This window comes from Geotrypetes seraphini, chromosome 4, assembly GCF_902459505.1.
Source record: "Geotrypetes seraphini chromosome 4, aGeoSer1.1, whole genome shotgun sequence".
NCBI classification, from domain to species: domain Eukaryota; kingdom Metazoa; phylum Chordata; class Amphibia; order Gymnophiona; family Dermophiidae; genus Geotrypetes; species Geotrypetes seraphini.
In genome coordinates, this window is record NC_047087.1 from 22,804,336 (window position 1) to 22,829,275 (window position 24,940).

General features: G+C 45.2%; 1 protein-coding gene across 1 annotated transcript in view; it reads right to left on the minus strand.

The window, feature by feature from the left end:
- Nucleotides 1-23,631, minus strand: part of GAN (gigaxonin) — a 139,413-nt gene extending 115,782 nt beyond the window's left edge. Inside the window, exon 1 of the mRNA XM_033943509.1 lies at nt 23,180-23,631. Within this exon, the coding sequence (XP_033799400.1) occupies nt 23,180-23,355 (176 nt within the window). The 5' untranslated portion in view covers nt 23,356-23,631. The remainder of the gene's footprint in view (nt 1-23,179) is intronic.
- Nucleotides 23,632-24,940: the final 1,309 nt, after the last annotated feature.

Consider the following 24,940-nt stretch of genomic DNA (forward strand, 5'->3'; position numbering starts at 1 on the left):
TCCTTCCTGCCCTCCCCATGCCACCGCCGCCGGGGAATAGGCTGCTGCTGCTGCCTCCGCCATCGGGAACAGGCTGAGATCTCCCTGCTTCTCTTCTCCACGGGGCCAATTCTAACGTCGGAAAGGACGTTCCGGGCAGCCAGGCAGCGATTGGCTAGCCAGAACGTCCTCTCGACGTCAGAAGTGACGTCGGGCGGAAGAGAAGCAGGGAGATCAAAGAACACGGTGCCGGCCTGTTCCCAGATGGCAGCGGTGAGAAGGGAAGGGTGAGCAGGTTGGGCACCACTGCTCTAGACGAGCCGCGAGCCTCACTCTAGGGAGAACAGTGGACCGCCCCCCCCCTTGGTACGCCACTGGAGCAGCAGCGTGTCTGGCCGGCTCTTCCATGGATAGCGCAAGGAGCCGCCAACCCGCAGCTTTGAACAGAACGAGCCGGCCAGACACGCTGCTGCTCCAAAACGAAGAGAATGATCGCGTCCAGACCGCGGGCCGCAGATAAAACTTGGAGAGCCACATGCGGCCCGTGGGCCGCGTGTTTGAGACCGCTGATTTATATCCTGTCCTCCCAGAAAGCTCAGGGCAGGTTGCAACAGTGGAACATACACAGTTGCAATAAGCAGATGGGATCTAGGTACAATACTGTACGCTACAATATTACATACTGAAAGGAACCTACCTACAACACAAGGGATCTACACAGTTAGGAACCTACCTACAACACAAGGGATCTACACAGTTAGGAACCTACCTACAACACATAGGGCACACACAGTTTAGGAAGAAGGAACTTTGTTAACATAGGGCGCCTAATGGTTTCAAAACTAAAAGAACATATCTACAGTACAGTGTCCCGCAAACTTTGTCGAGCCGCGGCTCAAAGCATCCAGACGTATGCTGACGTCATCACGTTGACGTCCGTGCATGCACGAAGGTCTTCAAGATGGGCCCTGAGCTGCCAGTGGGGGGTGCCAGCAGGAAAGAGGTGCTGGCACCGGCTGATTGCCTACAGGATGTGCATCTCACCACGAGAGGCACGTCCTGTAGGCAGTCAGCTGGCGCCTCTCCTCCTCCCCAGTGTGTCACGGCACACCTGAAATCTCAGGAGGCATACTAGTTTTCAGGATAATGACCATTACAACATACTCAGGGTCCCAAGTATAATATTGTAGGCTACATAGTATCTTATACAAAGGGGATCCTGCGTGCAGCACATGGGACATACAAAGTTTAGGAAGATGGAATTTGGTCAAGGGTGCATTTCACGTTTCAGAACTGAGGGAACAAATTTATACTCTACGGGGGTGTCCAACCTGCGGCCTCATGAAGTATTTTAACATAGAAACATAGAAACATAGAAACATAGAAATAGACGGCAGATAAGGGCCCACGGCCCATCTAGTCTGCCCACCTTAATGTCCCTCCCCTACCTTTGCCCTGTGAATAGATCCCATGTGCCGATCCCATTTGGCCTTAAAATCAGGCACGCTGCTGGCCTCAATCACCTGTAGTGGAAGACTATTCCAGCGATCAACCACTCTTTCAGTGAAAAAGAATTTCCTGGTGTCACCTCGTAGTTTCCCGCCCCTGATTTTCAACGGATGCCCTCTTGTTGTCGTGGGACCCTTGAAAAAGAAGATATCTTCCTCCGCCTCGATGCGGCCCGTAAGATACTTGAACGTCTCGATCATGTCCCCCCTCTCTCTGCGCTCCTCGAGCGAGTATAGCTGTAATTTGTCAAGCCGTTTTTCGTATGCTAGATCCTTGAGTCCCGAGACCCTCCGGGTGGCCATTCTTTGCACCGACTCCAGTCTCAGCACATCCTTGCGATAATGCGGCCTCCAGAATTGCACACAGTATTCCAGGTGGGGCCTCACCATGGATCTATACAATGGCATAATGACTTCCGCCTTACGACTGACGAAACCCCTTCGTATGCAGCCCATGATCTGTCTTGCCTTGGACGAAGCCTGCTCCACTTGATTGGCAGACTTCATGTCCTCACTGACGATTACCCCCAAGTCTCGTTCTGCTACCGTTTTTGCTAGGATCTCGCCATTAAGGGTATAAGACTTGCATGGATTCTGGCTGCCCAGGTGCATAACTTTGCATTTTTTGGCATTGAAGTTGAGTTGCCATGTCCTAGACCATCGCTCCAGTAGGAGTAGGTCGTGCATCATGTTGTCGGGCACTGAATCTTCGTCTGTTGTGCATTTGCCCACTACATTTCTCAGTTTGGCGTCATCGGCGAATAATGTTATTTTACCTCGAAGCCCTTCTGCCAAGTCTCTTATAAAGATGTTGAATAGGATTGGGCCCAAGACTGAGCCCTGTGGTACTCCACTAATCACCTCAGTCATTTCGGAGGGGGTGCCGTTCACCACCACCCTTTGGAGCCTACCTCCAAAGGTTGTGCGGCCCCGGTCGAGGGCGATGCAGTGTTTTCCTCTGCGGCCCCTGGGTATTTACCATCTTGTCAGCTCCCTCCTCTGTCTTGCTGCAGCGTTTGCGCGGCCCCAGAAAACTTTTTTTTTGGCCAATGCGGCCCAGGGAAGCCAAAAGGTTGGACACCCCTGCTCTACGGTATCTTTTTACCTTCTCCAGGATTGTTTTACATCGTAGCAGCGATGAACATTGAGCCTTAATACAGTATTTTCTTCAGTACTGGGGCGACACCGATGGTTCCAGTCCTGCATCCAAAGGAATGGGTTTACATCATTGCGGAATACCTCCACATTGTATTAACTTGGGGTCATTAGGGTCCTAGGGTTTACTCCATCTTAGATTAAACTGTTCCTTCTATTCAGCTTCTCACAACTCTTTCTGGTCCAGAGGGGAGATTAACAGTAGAGGAAGGTCTTCACTGCCCTCCGGAAGACAATGACCTAATTTGCACGGGCAGCTGATTCCATAGCTTGGGTAGAAAGTGGCTATAGGAGTGCTTGCGTGCCATATCTAGTTGTAAGGCTCTTTAACTCACACTGGCTCCCAATTCAAGCAAGAACACTATTTAAATTCTACTGTGTATTATTTAAATCCATAAATTGTGACAGCCCAGCCTACTTGAACAACCGCCTAATCCAAACTACCACAACCAGACACAGGAGAACCCAGACATCATTCACATACCCTCCAATCAGAGACATTAAACGGAAAAAACTGTACGATGGCCTTCTAGCCACACAGGCAGCAAAACTAGACCACCAACTCTCCAATCTACTAATTGCGACCCCAGCCTACAAAACTTTCAGAAAAGATATAAAACCCCTGCTATTCAAGAAATCCAAGAAGATTAACAAGCACAGTATGAAACATTTCAATCCTCTGAAGCAACCTGCTCTACTCTAACACCTCTGGACATGTCCAGAAATCCTCTTCTGTAATCCGCCTTGAACTGCAAGGTAATGGTGGAATAAAAATCACTAATGTAATATAATATAAAATAGTGATGTCATCAACATAACTAAATAATTTAATTTTGAACTGGGATAATCTATTGCCTAAAGAGGCCAAATAAATATTAAAAAGCAACGGAGACACTGGAGACCCTTGGGGTACTCCACAAGGGTTACTCCAACTGTTTTAAAGTCAGGTACTCTAAGCATTTTCCCTATCTGTCCCAGCCCAACTAGTGATTTTTATAGAGCAATGAACTTTTAGAAATGAACTTTTAGAAAATGTGGGGTGGAAAGTTTTTTCCATGCACACATACCCACCACACTCTGCGTTATCAAAGACCTTTTAACTCAAGAATGATAAAGCATGCTCTTGGAAATTAATTATTTTACAAAGGAAGCAGCATAATATCTTGTTCTGGTTAAGGCCTTGCCCTGAAGCACCCTCCACACACAAAGAACTGGCGTCCACACCACACCCTGCAAGTGCAGAGTCAACAGGTTTTAACCCCAGCAATACAAGCGCTTTCTAAATCCAGTAACATCAAGCATGCAAATCCAAGTTCACGGCCCAAACTCGAGCCCTGCTGATCACCACAGAGATCAACAGCAACCTGGGTATAGCATTGAAGCCATTTCTCTTAGGAGCTTTCCGTGAAGACTAACTAGCTGTGGTGTTTGTGAACAACAGACTAATTGTCTATTCATAGCAATACAGTAGCCATTCCCACACAGATTACTATCATAAAATGCAGGTTGATGCTTGAGCGCTCTCCCTCAAGCTACCACTCAAAATTCACAATCTCAACCTGAAGGTGGAGTGATGGAAACAACATGGCCACTGACAGTTTCAGCACTCTGGTAAAAGTCAGGATTCTCCAGAGGTGTTTCAGGACACATACTGATCTTGCATAGCATGAATAAAGCCATAAAAGATAAAACAAGGGATTGAGGACTTTGGGCAACATCCTTTTGCGTGGTGCGCCTACAACCACTGTTTATAGCTTGGATGGAGGATATTGTTGGGGCGCTATACACAGCCTATCATGTTTGTTTGTTTAGTGGCTGTAATGTGACGCCGATTGATACTCCCTCTATATCAGGGGTCTCAAAGTCCCTCCTTGAGGGCCGCAATCCAGTCGGGTTTTCAGGATTTTCCCAATGAATATGCATGAGAGCTATGTGTATGCACTGCTTTCAATGCATATTCATTAGGGAAATCCTGAAAACCCGACTGGATTGCGGCCCTCAAGGAGGGACTTTGAGATCCCTGCTTATATGTACAGTATATACTTTTTTCTTCAAGCCCTGTGTATGTTACTTAGATGATGTGATAATTGGAGCGAAACAAGATTTTATGTATGTGGTATGGAAACCGAATAGTTGTATGCGGTATATAAATTTTTAAATAAATAAATAATAAATAACTATTGCCTGTTTACCTCCGATTCCTTAATAAAATTTAAAAAAATAAATAAATAATGAATAACGCCTACACCTTGGGTTACAAATCCCAAAATGCCCCATATCCTTAATACATGCCCATTTCAGCACAGATCGAGGTTTCAAGATTATTATGCTTACAGAAAGCCCATCAAAAATAGATTATAAACATAAAATTCATACCAACTAGAAAGGAACTACAAAATCAAATTAAAAAGCAGAGCATAGAGAAAGAAGTGTGTGCCCCCCAGGCCCTGGTCATCATCTATCAGTGTAATAGTAAATCCATATTAAAACTGTAGACTTTCTAAGCTACAAAAGCCATTTTGAAAAAAAATTGTGTTTACAAAAGAGGTCTTAAGTCTCATAATGACAAGGGGAAAGCATTCCATAATGTAGGCCCTGCAACACAACACAACACACTGAATGACAGAAAACATCTAAATGAATGTCCAAACAGGACAGACTACCAACCAATGCTGTTGTGTAGAACCTAAAGGACCCCACTTCTGAGTGTCCAATAGGGAAAGAGGTCTGAAGGGTCTTCAACACCCACTTAATTAAACACAGATTGTGTAATTCCAACACTTAGTGGGTAATGATATTGATCCTTGACCCTTATCACCTCTTCCTTGATGTATTACTTATAACTTACTGTTGTTTCTTAATTCAATAAACTATTTCAAACAAAGCCTCACAACAGAAAGTATTTTCACTTATCTTTTAATGTGCATCATCCGGAAGCCTTCCCTCTGACACTGCGACGTCAGAGAGAAGGCTGCCAGTTCCGGCGCTGGATGCGCATAGGAGCCACCGCCCGCAGCTTTGTGCACTGATCTCCTCAGGCCCGAAGCACGTTCCGGCTGCGGAACGGCAGGAAATTTCTGCGGTCCGGTACTGGTCCATGGACCGGCGGTTGAAGAACACTGATCTAATATGGAGGATTAAGTGACTTGCCCAGGGTCACAGGGAGCAACGAAAGGATTAAACTTCAGGTGCTGAGGCTATAGCTCTAACCACTTCACCACATAGGGGGCAAAGCAACAAACAAAAGCACCATATTCCATCACAATACTTAATTATACCTGTCAAAAATGTACTAACTATAGTACCGGGCAGAGCAATAGCTAAGAAGGAAGATTTAAATTAAGTCAGTAATTTAACGAGTGGATAGGGTTGGGCAGACTGTATGGACCATTCGGGTCTTTATCTGCCATCATCTACTATGTATGAGCAATAGTTTCAAGTTTTATTAAAATTTGATGTACACACACTAACAAACATTTCAATGCTTATTGCTAATTAAAAAGGGGACAGACGATAAGGCAATTTATTACAAAAAAAACCCACAAAACCGTGTATGTGTGTGTGTGTCAAATTCTTCACCTCTAGGGGAAAATGTTCATTCTTATGCCTCATTGATCCTAAATGGGATATTCTACTCTCCATTTCATTTTCAAGCTACTAAAAAAAAATAAAAATAAAAAAAAAGAGTGGAATTTTTTTATTATTTACTCATTTTGTTGTTGTTGCTGCTTTTTTAGGTTTGGTTTTGTATTCATTTTCTGGTTCTTCTGATTTTCCTTTATTTCTCTCTTTCGCTTTCATGCTTTTGCAGATCTGAGTGTCTCGATTCACCAAGTTTATCAAGTTTATTATAAAATTTGATTTATTGCCTATTCAAAATTCTAAGCGATGTACAATTAATAAAAATTACAAAGTTGAGGGGAACAGACATAACTAACAAAAACTCATACTACACTTCCTCCTCCGTATTCGCGGTAGTTAGGGGCAGAGCTGGCCCGCGAATATTAAAAAACCGTAAATAATATTCAGACCAGTTTCGTCCGTAACCACCGCTTCCCCCAGCTATTTTAAGCCCTGAAAGCCCCCCCCCCCTTAAGACTTACCTTGTGGTCTAGCGCAGTGTTCTTCAACCTTTTTACACCCGTGGACCGGCAGAAATAAAATAATTATTTTGTGGACTGGCAAACTACTAAGACCGAAATAAAAAAACACATTTTCGCCCCATCTCCGCAAGCTCGGTCCCCACAAACTATCTGATCCCATCTGCATAAGCCTCAGTTATGATTTTATATTGAACGTATTTTATTAAAGTATAAAAAGAAACAATATTCTGTACAATTGTCATTTTATAAATATAAATATTCAGAGCAAGGACCAACAAAACCCCTGTCTCCCCTCCCCTTCACATATATCCCCTCTACTATCAAGAAAACTGAACAAGCCAAATTATTACAGAATGCTACACAGAAATATCATGCTAACAGAATACTGCAGTCACACATGATAGGAATAGTGTTAGGCTTTGCAGTCCCCAGTTATGTCTCTAGCAGGATATATATTTCAAATCTGATATATTGTAATGACAAAATAGAAATAAAATGATTTTTTTCTACCTTTTGTGGTCTCTGCTTTCATCTTCTTTCCACTCTTCCTTCCAGCATCTGCCCGTTCCATCCACTGTCTGGCCTCTCCCCCTTCCATATGTATCTGACTTCTTTCTATGCCCCTCTCCCCTTTCCATCCAGCCTGTGCCTCCTCTCTCCTTTTTACATCATTCATTCCAGCTTCACTGCTTTCTTCATTTTTATCTCTCCTACACCAGATCTAGCATCTTTATCCCTCTCTCATTTCTCTGCTGACCCCCTTTCCAGCATCAATCTCTCTCTACTTTCTCATTCCTCTGTCTCTCCCCTTTCCCTCATCTGATCTCTCCATTCCACCCTGACCCCCTTCCTCTCCTGTAATCTCCCTGCCACCTGTTTCTTTCCTTTTTCCCTTCTCCCTTCCCTCCTTCCCCCTATCCAACATTAACTCTCTGCCTATCCCTTTCCCTCATCCCCTCCCAGTAGCATCTCTCCTTCTACCTCCCTCCAGGTCCAGTAGCAGCTCTCCCTTTATCCATCAGCTTCCCAGCCTCCAACAGTGGCTTCCTCTCCTTCCAGCAGCTCTCAGTACTTGCCTGCAGCAGTGATTTCCTTAGGTAGCCTTGGGTCCATTGCCGCCTCTGAGGAAAGGGGAAGTTGCCGAAGTAAATCACTGCCCTGCAGCCACTGTTGAAGGCTCCCCATGATCTTACTCCTGCTGTGTCCTGCACATTCGCGACTCCCCCCCCCAAGTCTGCAAAAACAGCTTTGCGCTGCAGGCCCTGCCGCCCAAGACGAGCCGGAGGCCCCTACCCGCCGCATTCTGCACATGGGCAGACTCTCAGCACAAACGCTGCTGATGGCCCCAATCGACACGCTTACGCCCCCCCCCCCACGCACGCTGACCATCTCCTCTCTGCCTGCACTTTCCCCGCGGCCCTCTTCGGCGACTCGGCAGGGGCAGCGATCAAGACAGGCTGCCGATATCGGGATCTTTCCTCTCTGAGTCCCGCCTATTTTGTTTCAACTTCCTGTTTCCGCATAGGCGAGACTCACAGAGGGAATGGCCGACGTCGGCAGCCTGTCTTGATCGCCCGAGGCTGGGAAGAACAGAAGATTTCCGCAAACACCATCGGGGCAGGAAATTTAACGGCGTCCATCTCGCCGGTCCTGTGCGGACCGGCAGGAATTTTCTGCGGACCGGCACCGGTCCGCGGACCGGCGGTTGAAGAACTGTGGTCTAGCGGGTTTTCAGGCAGGAGCGAACTTCCCACACTCCTGCCCCGTGCAGATCGCTCATAGGAAATGGCTGTCTTGAGCTCCCGTAGTCTCTCGAACCATTTCCTGTGAGCGATCTGCACGGGGCAGGAGTGTGGGAAGTTCGCTCCTGCCTGAAAACCCACTAGACCACCAGGTAAGGCTTAAGGGGGGGCTTACAGGGTTTAAAATAGCCCAGAAAACAAAAAAGCAATTTTTTGTTACAAAACCGCAAATAATCGAATCAGTAGATACGGAAACCGCGAATGTGGAGGGGGAAGTATACTAAACATATTAGAATTCAATAAATACATACAAAGTTAAACATAAGGAAAGTAGAACTTAAAGCATCCTGGATTTGAACACAGAAACAATCTGAAGATCTAAAACTTTCTCGAGGGAGACAAGATGGCGACGAGAGTGGACGTGTGAGTCCAAGCTCCCGCTCTGGCAAAATACATTTACCTTCGGTGACGCTTTCCTCAAATTTTCTTCGATGCCTAAGAGGAGGGGACGACAGAGGGATATCCCTCATTCCTTTGCCGTGACTTCGACTCCGCGTCAAACTGCGATAACAACATTCGCAGTTCCGATGGCGTCGGGCGGATACGCTACTGAGCTCCAGGAGCAGCTCAGCATGGACGGCGATGCGTCGCTGAGCCCCTAGGGACCTGATCCTCCTCCTCCCCCGAGTAGCATAACGGAGTTGTTGCTTCCTGTTGGGGGAATTCGGCAGCAACCGACTCAGGAGGTGACCCTGTTGCAGGCAAGCTCGGAAAAAAGATCAGGAGAGGGAGGAGCAACACTGCAGGCAAGCGGTGGTGAGAGTGGGGAAGGTGAAGCCCGGGAAGGAGAGCGGGAACCCGGGTTCCCTCATCTCAAGCCGCTTGTGAAACCGGCGGTGGTCACACTGGATTCATTGTGGGGAGCAATTGAAAATCTTCAAACTGTATGTATTGGATTTATTTCCTTGATGGCTGAAGTTTCTTCTAAAGTTAATAAACTGGAAACTGTTTCCTCTGATCAAGCGAAACAAATAGGAGACATTGAAAAATCTATAATTGAGGTTAAATCTTTAAATAATCAGAATGCAAAGGATAAAGTTTTTCTTCTCCGTAAAATTGAAAACTTGGAAAACCAAAATAGGAGTTTAAATTTGAGGATTTTAAACTTTCCTATGTCTAAATTTAAAACTCCTAGGGAATTATTTAAAGATTTCCTGGTTTCTACATTAAAAATCACGGAAATGAATATACCACCTTTGCAGAAGATTTATTACTTAAAAAGGACATTAAAGGAGTCTGAAACAACTATTGAACAAGATTTAACAACTCTTTTGGAATCATCAAATCTTGAACTGTCCGGACGAGCTACATTGATAGTATCCCTGGTATTTTATCAGGATAAAGAAATGATTTTGAAATTGTATTATGGTTTAAAACAAGTGTCCTTTTTGGGAGAAAGAATATATATATATATCCGGACGTTTCAAAATGGACTCAGACTAGAAGGAAAGAATTTCTTGCATATAGGGATAAAGTTGTTTCATTAGGAGCCTCTTTTTAGTTAAGATTTCCTTGTAAATGTTTTGTTGTATTTCAAAACAATAGATATATCTTTTATGATTCTCAGCAGCTACGTTTCTTTTTAGAGGGTAAAGGTGTTTCATTTGCACCATAATGACTTCGGTGTAACTCAAGTCCTTTTTCTTTTATTAACCATCGGTTCTCACTTAATTTCCTGTAAAACTTTAATATGTGATCTTTCCTGGAAGAATTTCCTTTTCTTAGTCTCTTTCCTCCTTTATTGAGGACTATGTTAAATAAAAAGTATGGGTTACTTCTTTTTGTCAATATATTTCCAATAATGAAAATGGATTTATTTTGTATTATCTTTGTTTTGAATTATGATTACTAATATTGGATGTATTAATATCGTATATTGCCTTTAAACATAATTGTTGTTTATTTGAAAATTTAAATAAAGATTTATAAAAAAAAAAAAAAAAGATCTAAAACTTTTGCTAAAGAAAATATGGTAAATGTACTAGTTGCAGTGCATTGCAATAATCCAATATTAACCTCCCCCCCCCCCCACACACATCTTTTTATGAAGCCTGTTCAGGGTTTTCATCACTGGCCGCAGCAGTAAAAGATCCGACACTCATAGGCTTCCTATGAGCGTGAAAGCTATTACCGCTGAGGCCAGCAATAAAAAAAAGGCCTAACACGGCTTTATAAAAGGTCCCTAAATTAGGTGTGGCCTCTGAAGAAATTCTCAGGCTTGTGTCAATCTGAAGCTTAGAATGGTGTGTTTATTCCATATGTTTAAGAAAATGCTTTTTACTAATAGTGTCCAACAAACCATCCAATAACTCTTTGGATTAATTACTTTAACATACTTAATTTCAACTCATTTATGTAACAAATCAATTATTCTGGAAATAAAAGGCTCAAAATCTTGCATATAAGAACATAAGAAGTTGCCTCCGCTGAGACAGATCAGAGGTCCATCCTGCCCAGCGGTCCGCTCCCGCGGCGGCCCATCAGGCCCATTGCCTGAGCAGTGGTCCCTATTTACCTCTTGCTCCTATCCCTATAACCTACCTCTACTCCTATCTGTACCCTTCAATCCCTTTGTCCTCTAGGAACCTATCCAAACCTTCTTTGAAGCCCTGTAACGTGCTCCTGCCTATCACAGCCTCTGGAAGCGCGTTCCATGTATCCACCACCCTCTGGGTGAAGAAGAACTTCCTAGCGTTGTTCTAAACCTGTCCCCTTTCAATTTCTCCGAGTGACTCCTTGTACTTGTGGTTCCCCATAATTTGAAAAATCTGTCCCCGTCTACTTTTTCTATGCCCTTCAGGATCTTGAAGGTTTCTATCATGTCTCCTCTAAGTCTCCGCTTCTCCAGGGAGAACAGCCCCAGCTTTTTCAGTCTGTCAGTATATGGCAGGTCTTCCATACCCTTTATTAGCTTAGTTGCTCTTCTCTGTACTCCCTCAAGTACTGCCATGTCTTTCTTGAGGTAAGGCGACCAGTACTGGACACAGTACTCCAGATGCGGGCGCACCATCGCACTATACAGTGGCAGGATGACTTCCTTCGTCCTGGTTGTGATACCCTTCTTAATGATACCCAACATTTTGTTGGCTTTCCTTGAGGCTGTGGCGCACTGCGCCAACGCCTTCAATTTTGTGTCTACCATCACCCCCAGGTCTCTTTTAAGTTTACTTACCCCTAGCGGTGATCCCCTCCATTTTGTAAGTGAACATCGGGTTCTTTTTCCCTAAATGCATGACCTTGCATTTCCCTATGTTGAAGCTCATTTGCCACTTCTTGGCCCACTCTTCCAGTGTCGTCAGATCTTTTTGGAGATCTTCGCAGTCTTCCGTGGTTTTAACCCTGCTGTATAGTTTGGTGTCATCCGCAAATTTAATGACCTCACATTTTGTTCCTGCCTCCAGGTCGTTGATAAATATATTGAACATTCAGACTACTCAATACAGGATAATGTTTGCAGTAAATCATTACCTTTAACCCCATATTATAAATTTGACTTTTTCCTTACAAATTAAAAAAATGTTCCTCGTAGAGTGTGTTTTCAAAGAAAATCAGTGGCTGCTTACCATACCTGACATATGCTGAAGAAATAGCCATGCAAATCCATTTTGAAATGGAAGCCTTAGAAGCCAGCTTCCCCAGGCATCTGGGACTTGTTAGTACAAAAGGATGATTTGAGAAACGAAAATCATTCGTCTCCTCAAGGTAATGGAGAAGAACTCTCCTAACATCCAGCAACGCCAACATTTTGTCCTTTTTCTTCAAACCTGTGGCATTAATCATAGGCAGCTGGACTTCCTGCTTTACATGGAAGGTCAAGACCACCTTTGTCAAAAAAAAGAAGGTACTGTGCACAGAGAGACACCAACCTCCGTAAACCCGAGGAAAGGCTCTCTGCACGACACAACTTGGATCTCAGAGATCCTTCTCACCGAGGCGATAGTTAGCAGAAAAAATGTCTTAATGGTAAGACCCTATAGCAAAACCCCCAAGACAAAATATCCTTAAAAGACACCAAAATATAAGTTGGGCATGCCCTAGGACATTGCAGTAAAGTTAACTCCTTAGACTCCACCAAAAATATATATACCTCAAATCTAAATTTTTAAGATAAAAAGCACCCTCAGCGTGAGTTTGAAAGCTTTAAAGAGTGACTCAAAGAGCAGCTCTGGTGCTTAGAATAGCAAAGCCAGCAAACACTGAGCAGAGATGACCACTAACTGCCAGCCACACACCATCATCTGGGTGCTCCTGGGTGCTTTAAAGTACAAGTTAAGTGCAAACAATGTGCAATAAATAAATATATATAAAAGTGGAAGACAAAAAGTTCACTGTCCTGCAGTGCCCCGAATGCCTAACCCACTGACCTGAACAGAGAATGAAAAAATGAGTCACTTGTCCCTCCAGTTACTTAGCTGAATAAAGGTGCTGTAGTCAAATAGCAGCAAGGAGAGTCCAGCTTTTTTGGGATCAAATACCAAAGTTAAGGTGCAGTCCTCTTTCAACACGGCTCGACCCAATATAGTTTCAGGGCAATAGCCCCTTCCTCAGGAACCGAACAGGCCAACATGACTGTAGGGAAGACCCAACAGCGACGCCTCTTATAAGGGCTCGCATGGAACCTTATTGAGGGCCTGCAAGACAACGTTAAGGTTCCATGTTAGGAACAGCTGTCACACAAGAGGATGCAGTCACAACACTCCCTTCAAAAATTTGGCTACATCAGGATGGGAAGCCAAAGAAAATTTTCTCCACATGAGACCCATCGCCTGCACTTTTGAGGGAACCAACCGCCTGGCTCTTGTCGAGTCCATCCTGAAGAAACATTAGAACCATGGACATTGGAGCCTTACAAGGCTCCACATTTTGCTTAGCACATAAGTACTGAAACAGTTTCCAAGCTTTAGCATAGGCTGTGACAGTCACCAGTTTTTTTAGATCTGAGGAAGGTAGCTATGACCACCTCCAAGTAGCCCTTCTGCGCTAAGGCCGTGCACTCAAGAGCCAAAGCGTTCCAGATCCTCCAGGGCAATTGGATACTGTGAAAAGCAGAGTTGGATGAAGTTGCAGTTTGAGACATTGGTCCCTCTGTAACCGAACCAGATCTGTGTATCACAGTCAATGCAGCCAATCTTGGGTGGACTACTATTCTTTGAATGATCCAGCCTATCATGGGCCATGGGGGAAACATATCCATCCCGTCCCCCCGAGCTCGGTCCCCGTCACCGTCCCTTCTCCACAAACCATCTGATCCCATCCATACAAGCCTCGAATAGTTTTATACTGTATTTTATTAAAAGTATAAAAAGAAACAATATTCTGTACAATTGTCCAAAGTTCTGGCTGCTGAACTAGATAAAGAGATATTCAGCTGACAGGGCTTTGTTTATAAATGTTTATCAACACAACTAATATACTGCTTTATCCTAAAGCAAAAAAAGAAAAAATAGAATTATTTTTTCTGCCTTTGTTGTCTGGTTTCTGCTTTCCTCATCTTCTCCTCATTCAATTCATACCATGTATTGTCTGCCTTCTCTCTCCCTTCCCCCTCCCCCCCAATTGGTCTGGCACCCATCTTCTTCCCTTCACTACCCCCATAGTCTGGCATCTCTCTCTTCCCCATTTCCCTTCAGCGTCTTCTCCTCTCTCTCTCTCTTGCCCATTTCCATTCAGTGTCTTCTCCCCACTCTCCACTTCTCTTCCCCATTTCCCTTCAGCATCTTCAGCCCACTCTCTCTTCCCCATTTCCCTTCACCGTCTGTTCCTCTCACCCCCACTCTCTATCCATTTCCCTTCAGCGCACACAGTCCAGCAGCCCCCCCACCAATTGCCAGAAATCATCCCTCCCTCCCGATCGCCGAAGTCATCTCTGAGTCATCCAAGGGCATCTCCCTTCCTTCCTTCCCCTCACCTTGGCGATTTTCTGGGCTTTTTTCGTCTCCCAGCTACCCGAGCCGGCTTTCATCAAGTCGCGTTTGGCTGCTGAAACATCTCCTCTGACGCAACTTCCTGTTTCCAGTCAGCATCAGAGGAGAAGTTTCGGCAGCCATACGCAACTTGATGAAAGCTGGCTCGGGCAGCTGGGAGAAGGCCCCCCCCCCCCAAAAAAAAAAAAAAAAAATCAACACGGTAAGGGGAGGGAGGGAAGGAAGGAAGGGAGATGCCTGATTGGTGACCGTGCGTGTTCCTGACCTTAACTGCAGAGACAAAGCCATTCACCGCTCCACAGGGCGGTGAATGGCCTTGTTCCCGTACCCGCAGCGATGATGACTTTTTCCTCCCACCGTTTCGGCAGGTTACCCGCAGCTAGCCACGGTTAACAGCCACCATGTCATTCTCTACCAAATACCTAGCTAGATCCCAAGTAGTAAAACAAATTTTATGCTTATTATCCTAGGAATAATCTGTGGATCTCAATAATGGCCTATGGACTTCTCTTTTAGGAAATTATTCATACCTTTTTTTAAACTCTGCTAAGCTAACTGATTTCACCATATTCTCCAGCAACGAATTCCAGAGTTTAATTATACATTGTGTGAAGAAATATTTTTTGCAGTTTGTTTTAAATCTACTACTTAGTAGATTCATCGCCTGGCCCCTAGTCCTAGTATTTTTGGAAATAATAAACAAGTAATTCACATCTACCCTTTCCACTCCACTCATCATTTTATAGGCCTCTATCATATCCCCCCCCCAAACTGTCTCATCTCCAAGCTGAAGAGCCCTAGCCACTTTAGCCTTTCCTCATAAGGAAGTCGATCCAGCCCTTTTATCATTTTCATCGCCTTTCTCTGTACCTTTCCTAATTCTGCTATATCTTTTTTGAGATATGGTGACTGCACACAGTATTCGAGGTGTGGCCATACCATAGAGCAGGGATCTCAAAGTCCTTCCTTGAGGGCCGCAATCCAGTCGAGTTTTCAGGATTTCCCCAATGAATCTGCATTGAAAGCCGTGCATGCACATAGATCTCATGCATATTCACTGGGGAAATCCTGAAAACCCGACTGGATTGCGGCCCTCAAGGAGGGACTTTGAGACCCCTGCCATAGAGCGATAAAATTTCTCCCAGCTGCCATGGAGGTTGGCTCACACCATGTCAGGTGTTATTTGTCCTTTCACCAGAATAGCACTACCTCTTCCTCTGGTGGTTACTGGGCCACACTATGATGAGACCGTCAATTACTCCATTAATTAATCTAACAAGGCTACAGGAGGTGAGGTTGTGACATACTTGGCAGAAGCCAGCAAAGAAATTTTAGTATTTCTTTGGGTTGAAAAATCCTGGGTGACCATCACTAAATCCAATTCAGCATCTTCAGTAACAAATCTTTGGCAGCACAAGCTACATGCTGAAGACATGAGAAGACAAGAATATGCTACATGCTGAAGACATGAGAAGACAAGAATATGCTAGAACTTGTTTAAAGACGCTGAGAAATTTCCCTGTGTCAAAAGTTGACACCTTGTGTAACTAAGGTGCTTCTAATTATAGCAAGGGTGGAGAACCAACAGGGTTTTTTTTTCTTTTCGTGCAAAAAAAAAAAAATTAAAAAAATTAAAAACTTGAAGTTGTTCACGTTGAATTAATCAGCAACTTGTTAAGGGCCTGGTCTCTCTTATCCTCCTTTCAGTCAGGCCCATCAGACGTGGCTTCCCGTCTGGAGTTGGATACAAGATGACAAATGGAGGTTTTGCCATCCGACATATACATGAAACCACACCCGCGTGCCCAAAGCAAAAACCGGCAAATTCCATTACTGATTGCCTTAAAGTGATAACCAGGTAAAATAACCCAGAACTAAAGCTTTGGCTCTTTTATATATTGTGTAATAGATACGACAGGGTAAAGAGAAATACCGGTAGACAATACAGGGAGTGGGGACCTGTTCCTTTAAAAAAAGGATTGCCAAGCTCCCAACTTCCACCCAACCAAGCCAGCTTTTCCTGATTGCAGTAGTTGGCCTCAGCCAACCTTAAAACCCAGGGTAACAAAGAACTGGAATGGTAGCAAGAGAAGGGGGATTGGAGGCACCAGAGTTTCCTTGGGAAGCCATTCTACAGGAGTAACCCTCCAGAGCTTCTAGGGATTCCCACGCACCAGTGGGAGCTGAACTGGAGAGCTAAGTGGGAAGGTTTTTCAGAATGGAAGATATGGACAGGTAACCATCCTCATTAACTAAAGATAGGGACATAAATAATGTGGCTGGGAAGGTAGAATCGCATTTGGCCAGCCCTGAGAAAATGGGGGGGGGGGGGGGGAGGGAAGAAAAATGAGCTAAAGGCTGACTCAACTTCCAAACTCACCCATGCTTCTCATTACCTAGGGTGGGGAAGAATCCCTGTGCTTAGGTTGATGAATAAAAAACAGGATTCAAATGGATGAAAGGGAGTCTAGGTAGGATTATCAGACATCCGGAAAAACCCGGACATGTCCTCTTTTTAGAGGTCTGTCCAGGTGCCCGGACAGACTTTCCAAAACCCAGCAATTATCTGGGTTTTAGAAAGCTCTGGTCATGCCTCTGAGCATGCGTGGATGACATCACATGCGTCCACACATGGTTGGAGGCCTCTGGACACGGCCCGGAGGTCAGGAATAATAAGACTAGGCTTACAAGGGCGGGGCAAAAGACGGAACAGGGCAGGGCCAGGCATTTCGCCAAGAAAAATATGGTAACCCTAGGCCTAGGGATACATTCAAGCAGTGCGGGCCCAGGAAATGCCAGGGAATTCTTCTTACCCAGAGTCTGCAGGCACTAGATCTTTGAACTGAGTTTTGCCTATGTGACTTTACTTAAATGAAGTTTTTGTTTCAAGTTTTGCTTTATCAGAGTCCCTCCAAGTAACTTTTTGGAGACTGAACAGGTGGAGACTCTGAACATTTACTGAATTCAGGAAGCTTTCTCCCTTTGGATTAGGGATAGCAATGAGGCTGCCCTGAAGAGTCTGAGTTTCTCTTTCTTTTTTCTCCCAGCCGTGGGACTCTTCTGGAGAGAAATCAGTGCTCCCTTTTGTGAAATGCTGGTACAGACTTTATTGAGGAGGGGGAAGATCTTATGTTTTTCGACCTGCAAGAAATAGTAGGAACTGTTGTAAATCTCCCTGCGTCTTTTTTTGGGGGGAAGGCAGCATCTAGGTGCTGGCCCTCTGCACGAGCACACTAGGCCATTGCCTAGTCGTGACATAATGGTATGAGAAGTGAGATCTTAAAATGCCACAAGCCAGCAGGGAGTGTGGGTTCCAAACCCCAGAGCATCAAGCACAGTTCAAGAATGATGAAACCACTAGGAGATCCAGCACCAGCAAGCAGCTGATGAGGCACCCTGGCAGATCTAAGCAAAACACAGACTCACCTGTGTGTCCTCTAAGTGTACCTAGGGGCACAGGAGGAAGAGCCTAGATACAGGATATAAAAAAAGTGAAAAGGGGTAGATCCCCAAAGTAGGGAGGTCCACACTTGGGTGGTGTTTGTTCTCTCTCTTCCAGGGATCAAGATGGATGACCAGTAGTAGTTTGTGTGGTTTGTGAACGAGATGAAGGGTGTTCAGGCAGAGCACCGGATAGCAATGCAGAGACTTCTGGATCTATAAGGACGCTTGGGCCCACTGACAAGACTACTTATGGGAGTATAGACAAGTACTAGCCCCTAACCTCCTGCTAGCTCTTGTTCCATTACTGGAAACAGTAATGAACAGTAACAGTAAGGAAATGGAACTTACACGGAAACTTTATTCCTCTGTGCTGCTCATTATCTAGGTGGGGGGAAGAATCCCCGTGCTTAGGAGATTAATAAAAGGCAGGATTCAAACGAGTGGAAGGGGGTCTAGGAGTACAATCAAAAAGTGCAGGCACAGGGCAGGCCAGGGGTGGGGAAAGAGAGAATTCTCCTTACTCAGAGAGTCTGCAGCCTATGTTCCAAGTTAGGATAAAAACTTGCATTGAAATTATGTATGTTTAACCTGTAACCCGTTCCGAGTTCTTTGGGGGACAACAAATAAAATAAATTAAACAAAAAAACAGAGGCTCAAGACTTGCTGATTGTGAACCTTTCCTTTATAAAGACTGAGCAGGTATGAAAGAAATACAGGACATATCCCCCAGCTGATAAGGTAACCTGGGTTTGGCTTTTCTTAAATACAACCAGTATTTTGTAAATAAGGAGCTAAGAAACAAAGCATCTAAAACAGACATAGTCTACACTTCTCCCTCCCTATTCGCGGGGGTTAGGGACAGAGCCGGCCCGCGAATAGGGAAAATTTGCAAATAATTTTTGGGCCGGCTCTGACCCACCCCCGAAACTTACCTGGTGGTCTAGTGGTGACGCGGGGAGGAGCGATCTTCTTACACTCCTGCCCCGTGCAGAGCCGTGCTGCGAGTTCCCGTGGTCTCACGAGACTACAACAGGAACTCCAATTGTAGTCTCGTGAGACCATCTGAACGCACAGCATGGAGTGTAGGAAGATCGCTCCTGCACCACGTCACAGCTAGACCACCAGGTAAGGTCCATATTCCTGGGGCAGCTGCTCGCCTCCGATTGCCCCCCTCTGCCTCCTCCAATCACCTCCCTCCTCACCCCGATCCAAGTCCGGGGGCCGGTTTTTTTTCGATGCAAGCTGCCAATGATCCATTCTCGGGGGGGGGGGGGGAGGGTCTGGGGAAAAAAGTTTGCGAATAATCGAAACCACAAACGTCGAAATCACAAATAGGGAGGGGGGAAGTGTAGTTACAAATAATGGTATTGCTAAAGGATGTGCTATATCCAACTGTATCTGCTGGCCTGTTTGCTATGTGACCCTCCCAAGACTTGCCCTGCTGCAATTGTTTTGAAGCACTGCCTGCTACAGAAGTCTTCTTACAGAGTCAACTGGCAGAATGTATACAAAATAATGATAATTACAACCCAGGACTAGTAACTTACTGTGCTGATGTTTCTGAAACAGATCAGTGTGCATAGGATTGGCTTCAGAGCTGTTTGACCCCAAACATGCAGCAAACATTCAGCTGTTCCAGGGAGTGTGAGCTGGTAATGGATTTTACTTTTCTGCAATCCGCATTCAGTTGCGTAAGATACTACTGTTTCCTAGTAAAATATCTCTGTACCATCAATTCAGGGTATTGTGGAACCTTACCAAAGTAGTTAACTTATTAAGGGATGAGCATATTTTACTGTCTTACACGATTACATTTCTGCACTCAACCTGCAAAATTTCGTACAAGCTGGAAACTGCTCCTTTGAAGGACTGATTTAAGAAAAACTGCCATCCATTAAATTCCACCATGCAACAAGTTACAGAAACTGGACTCCTGCTCCCTGACTCAGTTCATAGACAACGGCGCGAACGACAAAAGCGTGCGCCGACAATTGAGCGCAGCGCGGAGGTGTGCGCCGCACAAAATTACAGTTTTTAGAGGCTCCGACGGGGGTTTTTGTTGGGGAACCCCCCCCCAGTTTACTTAATAGACATCGTGCCGGCGTTATGGGGGGTTTGGGGGGTTGTAACCCTCCACATTTTACTGTAAACTGAACTTTTTCCCTAAAAACAGGGAAAGTTTTCAGTAAAATGTGGGGGGTTACAACCCCCCCACAACGCGGCGCGATGTCTATTAAGTAAAGTGGGGGGTTCCCCCCCACACCCCCCCCCCCCCGTCAGAGCCCTAAAAACAGTAATTTAGAGTGGTGCGCGCCTCTGCGCTGCGCTCAATTGTCTGGGCACGCCTTTGTCCCGGCGCGCTTTTGACCTGACACCCCCTGACTCAGTAGAAATAGGAACTATGTGCCCCTCCCCTGGAAGGTCGTGCCCTCGTGAAGGGAACTATCATAAGTGCCTAAACTACTATTAATTATTTCTATAGCGCTACCAGATGCACGCAGCGCTGCACAGTCATAAACAAAGAAACACGAGCAGTGGAAAAATGAATGACAAGACCACAAACTGAAACTGAACACGGACAAAACAAAATTTCTACTCCTCGAAAAGGATAAGAACCCCTCCACCACAGAACTAAGCTAAACTAAACTAAATCTTGGGTTTATATACCGCATCATCTCCACAATGTGGAGCTCGTCAAGGTTTACAGGGGTTGGGATAGAACAGAACTCCAATGGAATTATAGACATAAGTATAAAGAGAGGTTAGGGCTTAGAATACCAGAGAGGGGGGAGAGGTTACATTTTGAAGTTACGAAGAGGGGAAGTGAGACTATTCCAGAGCTGAGTGATTCTGAAGGGGAGGGAAGACCCTAGTTTACCAACATGGGAGATGCCTTTTAAGGAAGGGAGGATAATTTTAGTTTTTGAGTGGATCTGGTGGAAATTGGATTTGAGGAATTCCAGGATAGAGGAATAAGAGGAGGAAGGATGCCGTGAAGGATCTTGAAGGTTAGGCAGAACTAGAAATTAACTCCACCAAATACCATATACAACCCACCCTTAAACTCCTGGGAGTAACATAAGAACATAAGAATTTGCCTCCGCCGGGTCAGACCAGAGGTCTATCCCCTGGAAGGTAGTGCCCTCGTGGGGGGAACTATCATAAGTGCCTAATGCTACTACTTACTATTAATTATTTCTATAGCGCTACTAGATGCACGCAGCGCTGCACAGTCACAAACAAAGAAACAGACAGACGCTGCACAATGCAAGCCCATATCAACAAGACCACCCAGAGAGCATTTCTAGCCATGCGCAATTTACGTAAAATCAGAAAATTCTTCGACAAAGAGCAATATAGGCTCGTAGTCCAATCCCTAGTACTAGGTCTACTGGACTACTGCAACATCCTCTACCTGCCTTGCCCTGCAACAATGATAAAACAATTACAGACAATCCAAAACACTGCACTCAGTTGATCTACTCGCTAAGAAAATTTGACCACGTCACCACTGCCTACCTAGGACTCACATTCAATCCAATTCAAATGATACTGTCTATTATTCAAAGCAATAAATGGCTCAGCCCCCAATTACCTAAACAACCGCCTGAACCAAAATCTCGCCGCTAGACAAAGAAAATCTAAGATTCCATTTACCTACCCCCCACTCAAAGGCACCCAGCGTAAGAAGATGTTTGACAGTCTGCTAGCGACGCAAGCAGCGAAATTGGACCTGCTGATGACAACAAGCGATTTCAAATCTTTTCGCAAAGAAATCAAAACCAATCTATTCAAAAAATTTATACAGATGTCATGTCATTCCCCTCAGTGTGATTCCCCCATCCTCCCTTCTTCACCAGTTACCCTTCCCCTCAAAGCCCAAGCTTGTCAACTGCTTCCCTAACTGCATATATACTGAAACTGCACTATATCCTATCTGTACAGCATCCAGAATTGTAGATCCACTGGAATAGCCCAATCCTCCTTGCCGTATCCCATTCCCTAAACTATACTACATCATTCTTCTTGTAACTCCTCTGGAAATGTTCTTCTTCTTGTAACTCTTCTGGAAAAGTCCAGAAGTCTCTTTGTAATCATCCTGGAAATGTCCAGATGTCTCTTTTGTAATCCGCCCAGAACTGCAAGGTTGAGGCAGAATAGAAATCAGAAATGTAATGTAATAAAGGCCATATGGCCTATCTAGTCTGCCCATCCACATTATCTCTTCCCCTCTCTAAGAGATCCCACATGACTCTCCCAGGCCCTCTTGAATTCAGACACAGTCACTGTTTCCCCCACCTCTTCCTGGAGACTGTTCCACGCATCTACCACCCTTTCTGTAAAAAAATATTTCCTCAGATTACTCCGGAGCCTGTCTTAACTTCATCCTATGCCCTCTCATTGCAAATGAAAGAAACTCAACTCATGCACATTTATATCGTAGGTATTTAAATGACTAACATATCCTCCCTCTCCCGGCTTTCCTCCATAGTATACAGATTGAGATCTTTAAGTCTGTCCCCATCTGCCTTATCAGTCCCTGTTCGAAAGAGCTTACAATCTAAACAGGCAAGACAGACAAACAGAATGTCATGGATACAGTTAAGGGGAATGGTTAATCTGCTGGCTGGGTTGGACAATCAAGCCATTGTGATATCACTGAGAAGGTTGGCTCTTATTGGTGGAATGAGGCATTATGACATCACAATCTCAGCTCTGCTTCCCAAAGACTGAAACTCTTCCCACTACTATTACTATGAATTATATCTCTAGTGCTACCAGACTTAGGCAGAACTGTGCAGAGTCACAAAGAAGACAGTCCCTGCTCAAAAGAGCTTACAATCTAAACAGGCAAGATAGACAAATAGGATGTCATGGATACAGTTAAGGAGAACAGTTAATCAACTGATTGGGTTGGAGGGCAGAGGGTTAAGGATTGAAGGCTATTATCAAAAAGGTGGGCTTTCAGTCTGCTTTTAAACAAAGGAAGGAGCTTGACGGACAAACTCGGGTAATTTATTCCAGGCATAGGGGGCAGCTAGGTGAAAGGAACAAAGTCAGTGGAGGAGAAGGATAAAGCTAAGAGTACTCTGGGAGGTATATATGGGGAGAGGAGAGATATTGAGGGGCAGCAGAATGAACACCCTTGGAGGTCAGCAATAAGCTCTTGAATGCTGAGCAGATGAGGGGCGGCGGCTGCTGCTCTGGGAGGGCGGATTCCACATCCCCGGTGGAGGGGCTGCGAAGCGTGGTCCGTCGCTCACCTGATGTAGGGGCTGGCAGCGGCCAGGATGTTTTTCTGCACCGGGATCTCTTCTCCTTCCAGCACCAGCAGCGCGTCGCAGAAGCGGGACTCCTCGCGGAAAGCGCCCAGGGCCCGCAGCAGTTTGTTGGCGTGCTGGGGGTCGGTCACCACGGTGACGGCGACGGCCTGGGACATCGTGGCCCCCCCCTCTCCGCAGCGGGAAAGGCAATCAGAGCCCCGTGCACCAGCCGCGGCGTGCGAGCCCCGCTCCCCTCGCAACACCCACCGCGCTACTCCCGGGAACCATCCCGCCCCGGGAACCGCCTCAGCCTGGGCGCTCGCAGGGCTTCCGGGCCCCGCCTGCTGACGTCATCTTCCCGCGACGGGAAACGCGGAAGTTCGCTGCAGTTTGTTGTTGTTGTTGTTGCTTCTGCTCGCCACGTGTTCAGCTTGCCTTCTTCTTCGCCCTCCTTTGTTCCTCCATTCTTGGCGTCTTTCACTTTTTCTCTCTATCCCCCCTCCCTTTTTATTTCTTCTTGCTGTATTGTTTATCGTTTTTACTTAAGTTTTATGTAGGGTTACTGTTCCGCCCAAAGTGCCCTGGCTCTCTCCTGCCTCCACTGATCCCGCCCCACCCCGTGCGCAGCCTCTTCTATCTCCCTCCAGCTTCTCCCCCTGAGTCGTCCCCCCCCCCCATGTCTCTTCAGTGCTGCAATTTCAAACTGAGGGCAGTTGACAACTGTTAGCAACATAATCGTCCTGTCCTCGGCCTGCCACGGGCCCATCTATGCAGGAACAGGAAGTTGGTGGCAGTACAGTGTACATTACAAAAGGAACCCCAAATGTAGTCCCCATTGATGTGCACAACCTGGGAGACTGCTTTGATGGATGTTAACAGTTAAAAGTATGCCATAATGATGAAATGGCATGTTTTGTTTTTTTTTTTTGGGGGGGGGGGGTTTGCTTCTCACCTACCAGATACGCCTGCATTCATCTCTCATCTGGTGGCAACATGAAGAAGTACATGTCACTTTCAAATGTATGCAGTATATTTAGATTTTCAGTGTTAGTGCGTTTCTGAGAGAAAAAAATAATTGCCATGATTTATGAATCAACCCTCATGAATTTTATGTACTGTCTTTAAGAACAGAATCGCCTAAGGTGCTGTACTTCCAATTCTGTTAACAGCATAACAATAAAAACTGAAACCTAATAATAGGACTACTATGAAACTGTATCAATAATATGCACATTTTACAGCACTGCAGATCAACCATGTAACAGAAATATGATAAATGTCCATCTACACTCACTTGTAAAACAACCCTGCATTTAAGGAGGAGGAGGTTGTTTGCTTGCATTCATTAGAAAACTTGTCTTGGACTACACATCCAAAAGTAGCGCTTCTTATCTACCAATGTAATGTATACTCCTGGAAATGCCCACCTATCTTCCAATGTAATATAACTTCCTGGAAATGTCCAGCTATCTTCCAATGTAATCCGCTTAGAACCGCAAGGCACAGGAGGAATAGAAGTCACTAATGTAATGTAGACAATAGTGTATAGGAAAAGTATATACGGACAACCATGGAGCTGATTTCTGTGAAAGATCTTTGAAGCTAGGCTTTCATAATGAGAGAAACCATCTCTGGCCTACTAATCAGTCTGGACACATGGGGGTGCTAAAGAGAGAGAAAGACATTGCTGATCTTTCTGTTTCTCTGCGGATTGAATCTGCTAAGGAAATGTTTGTGCATTACAAATTTAAGCATATGTGA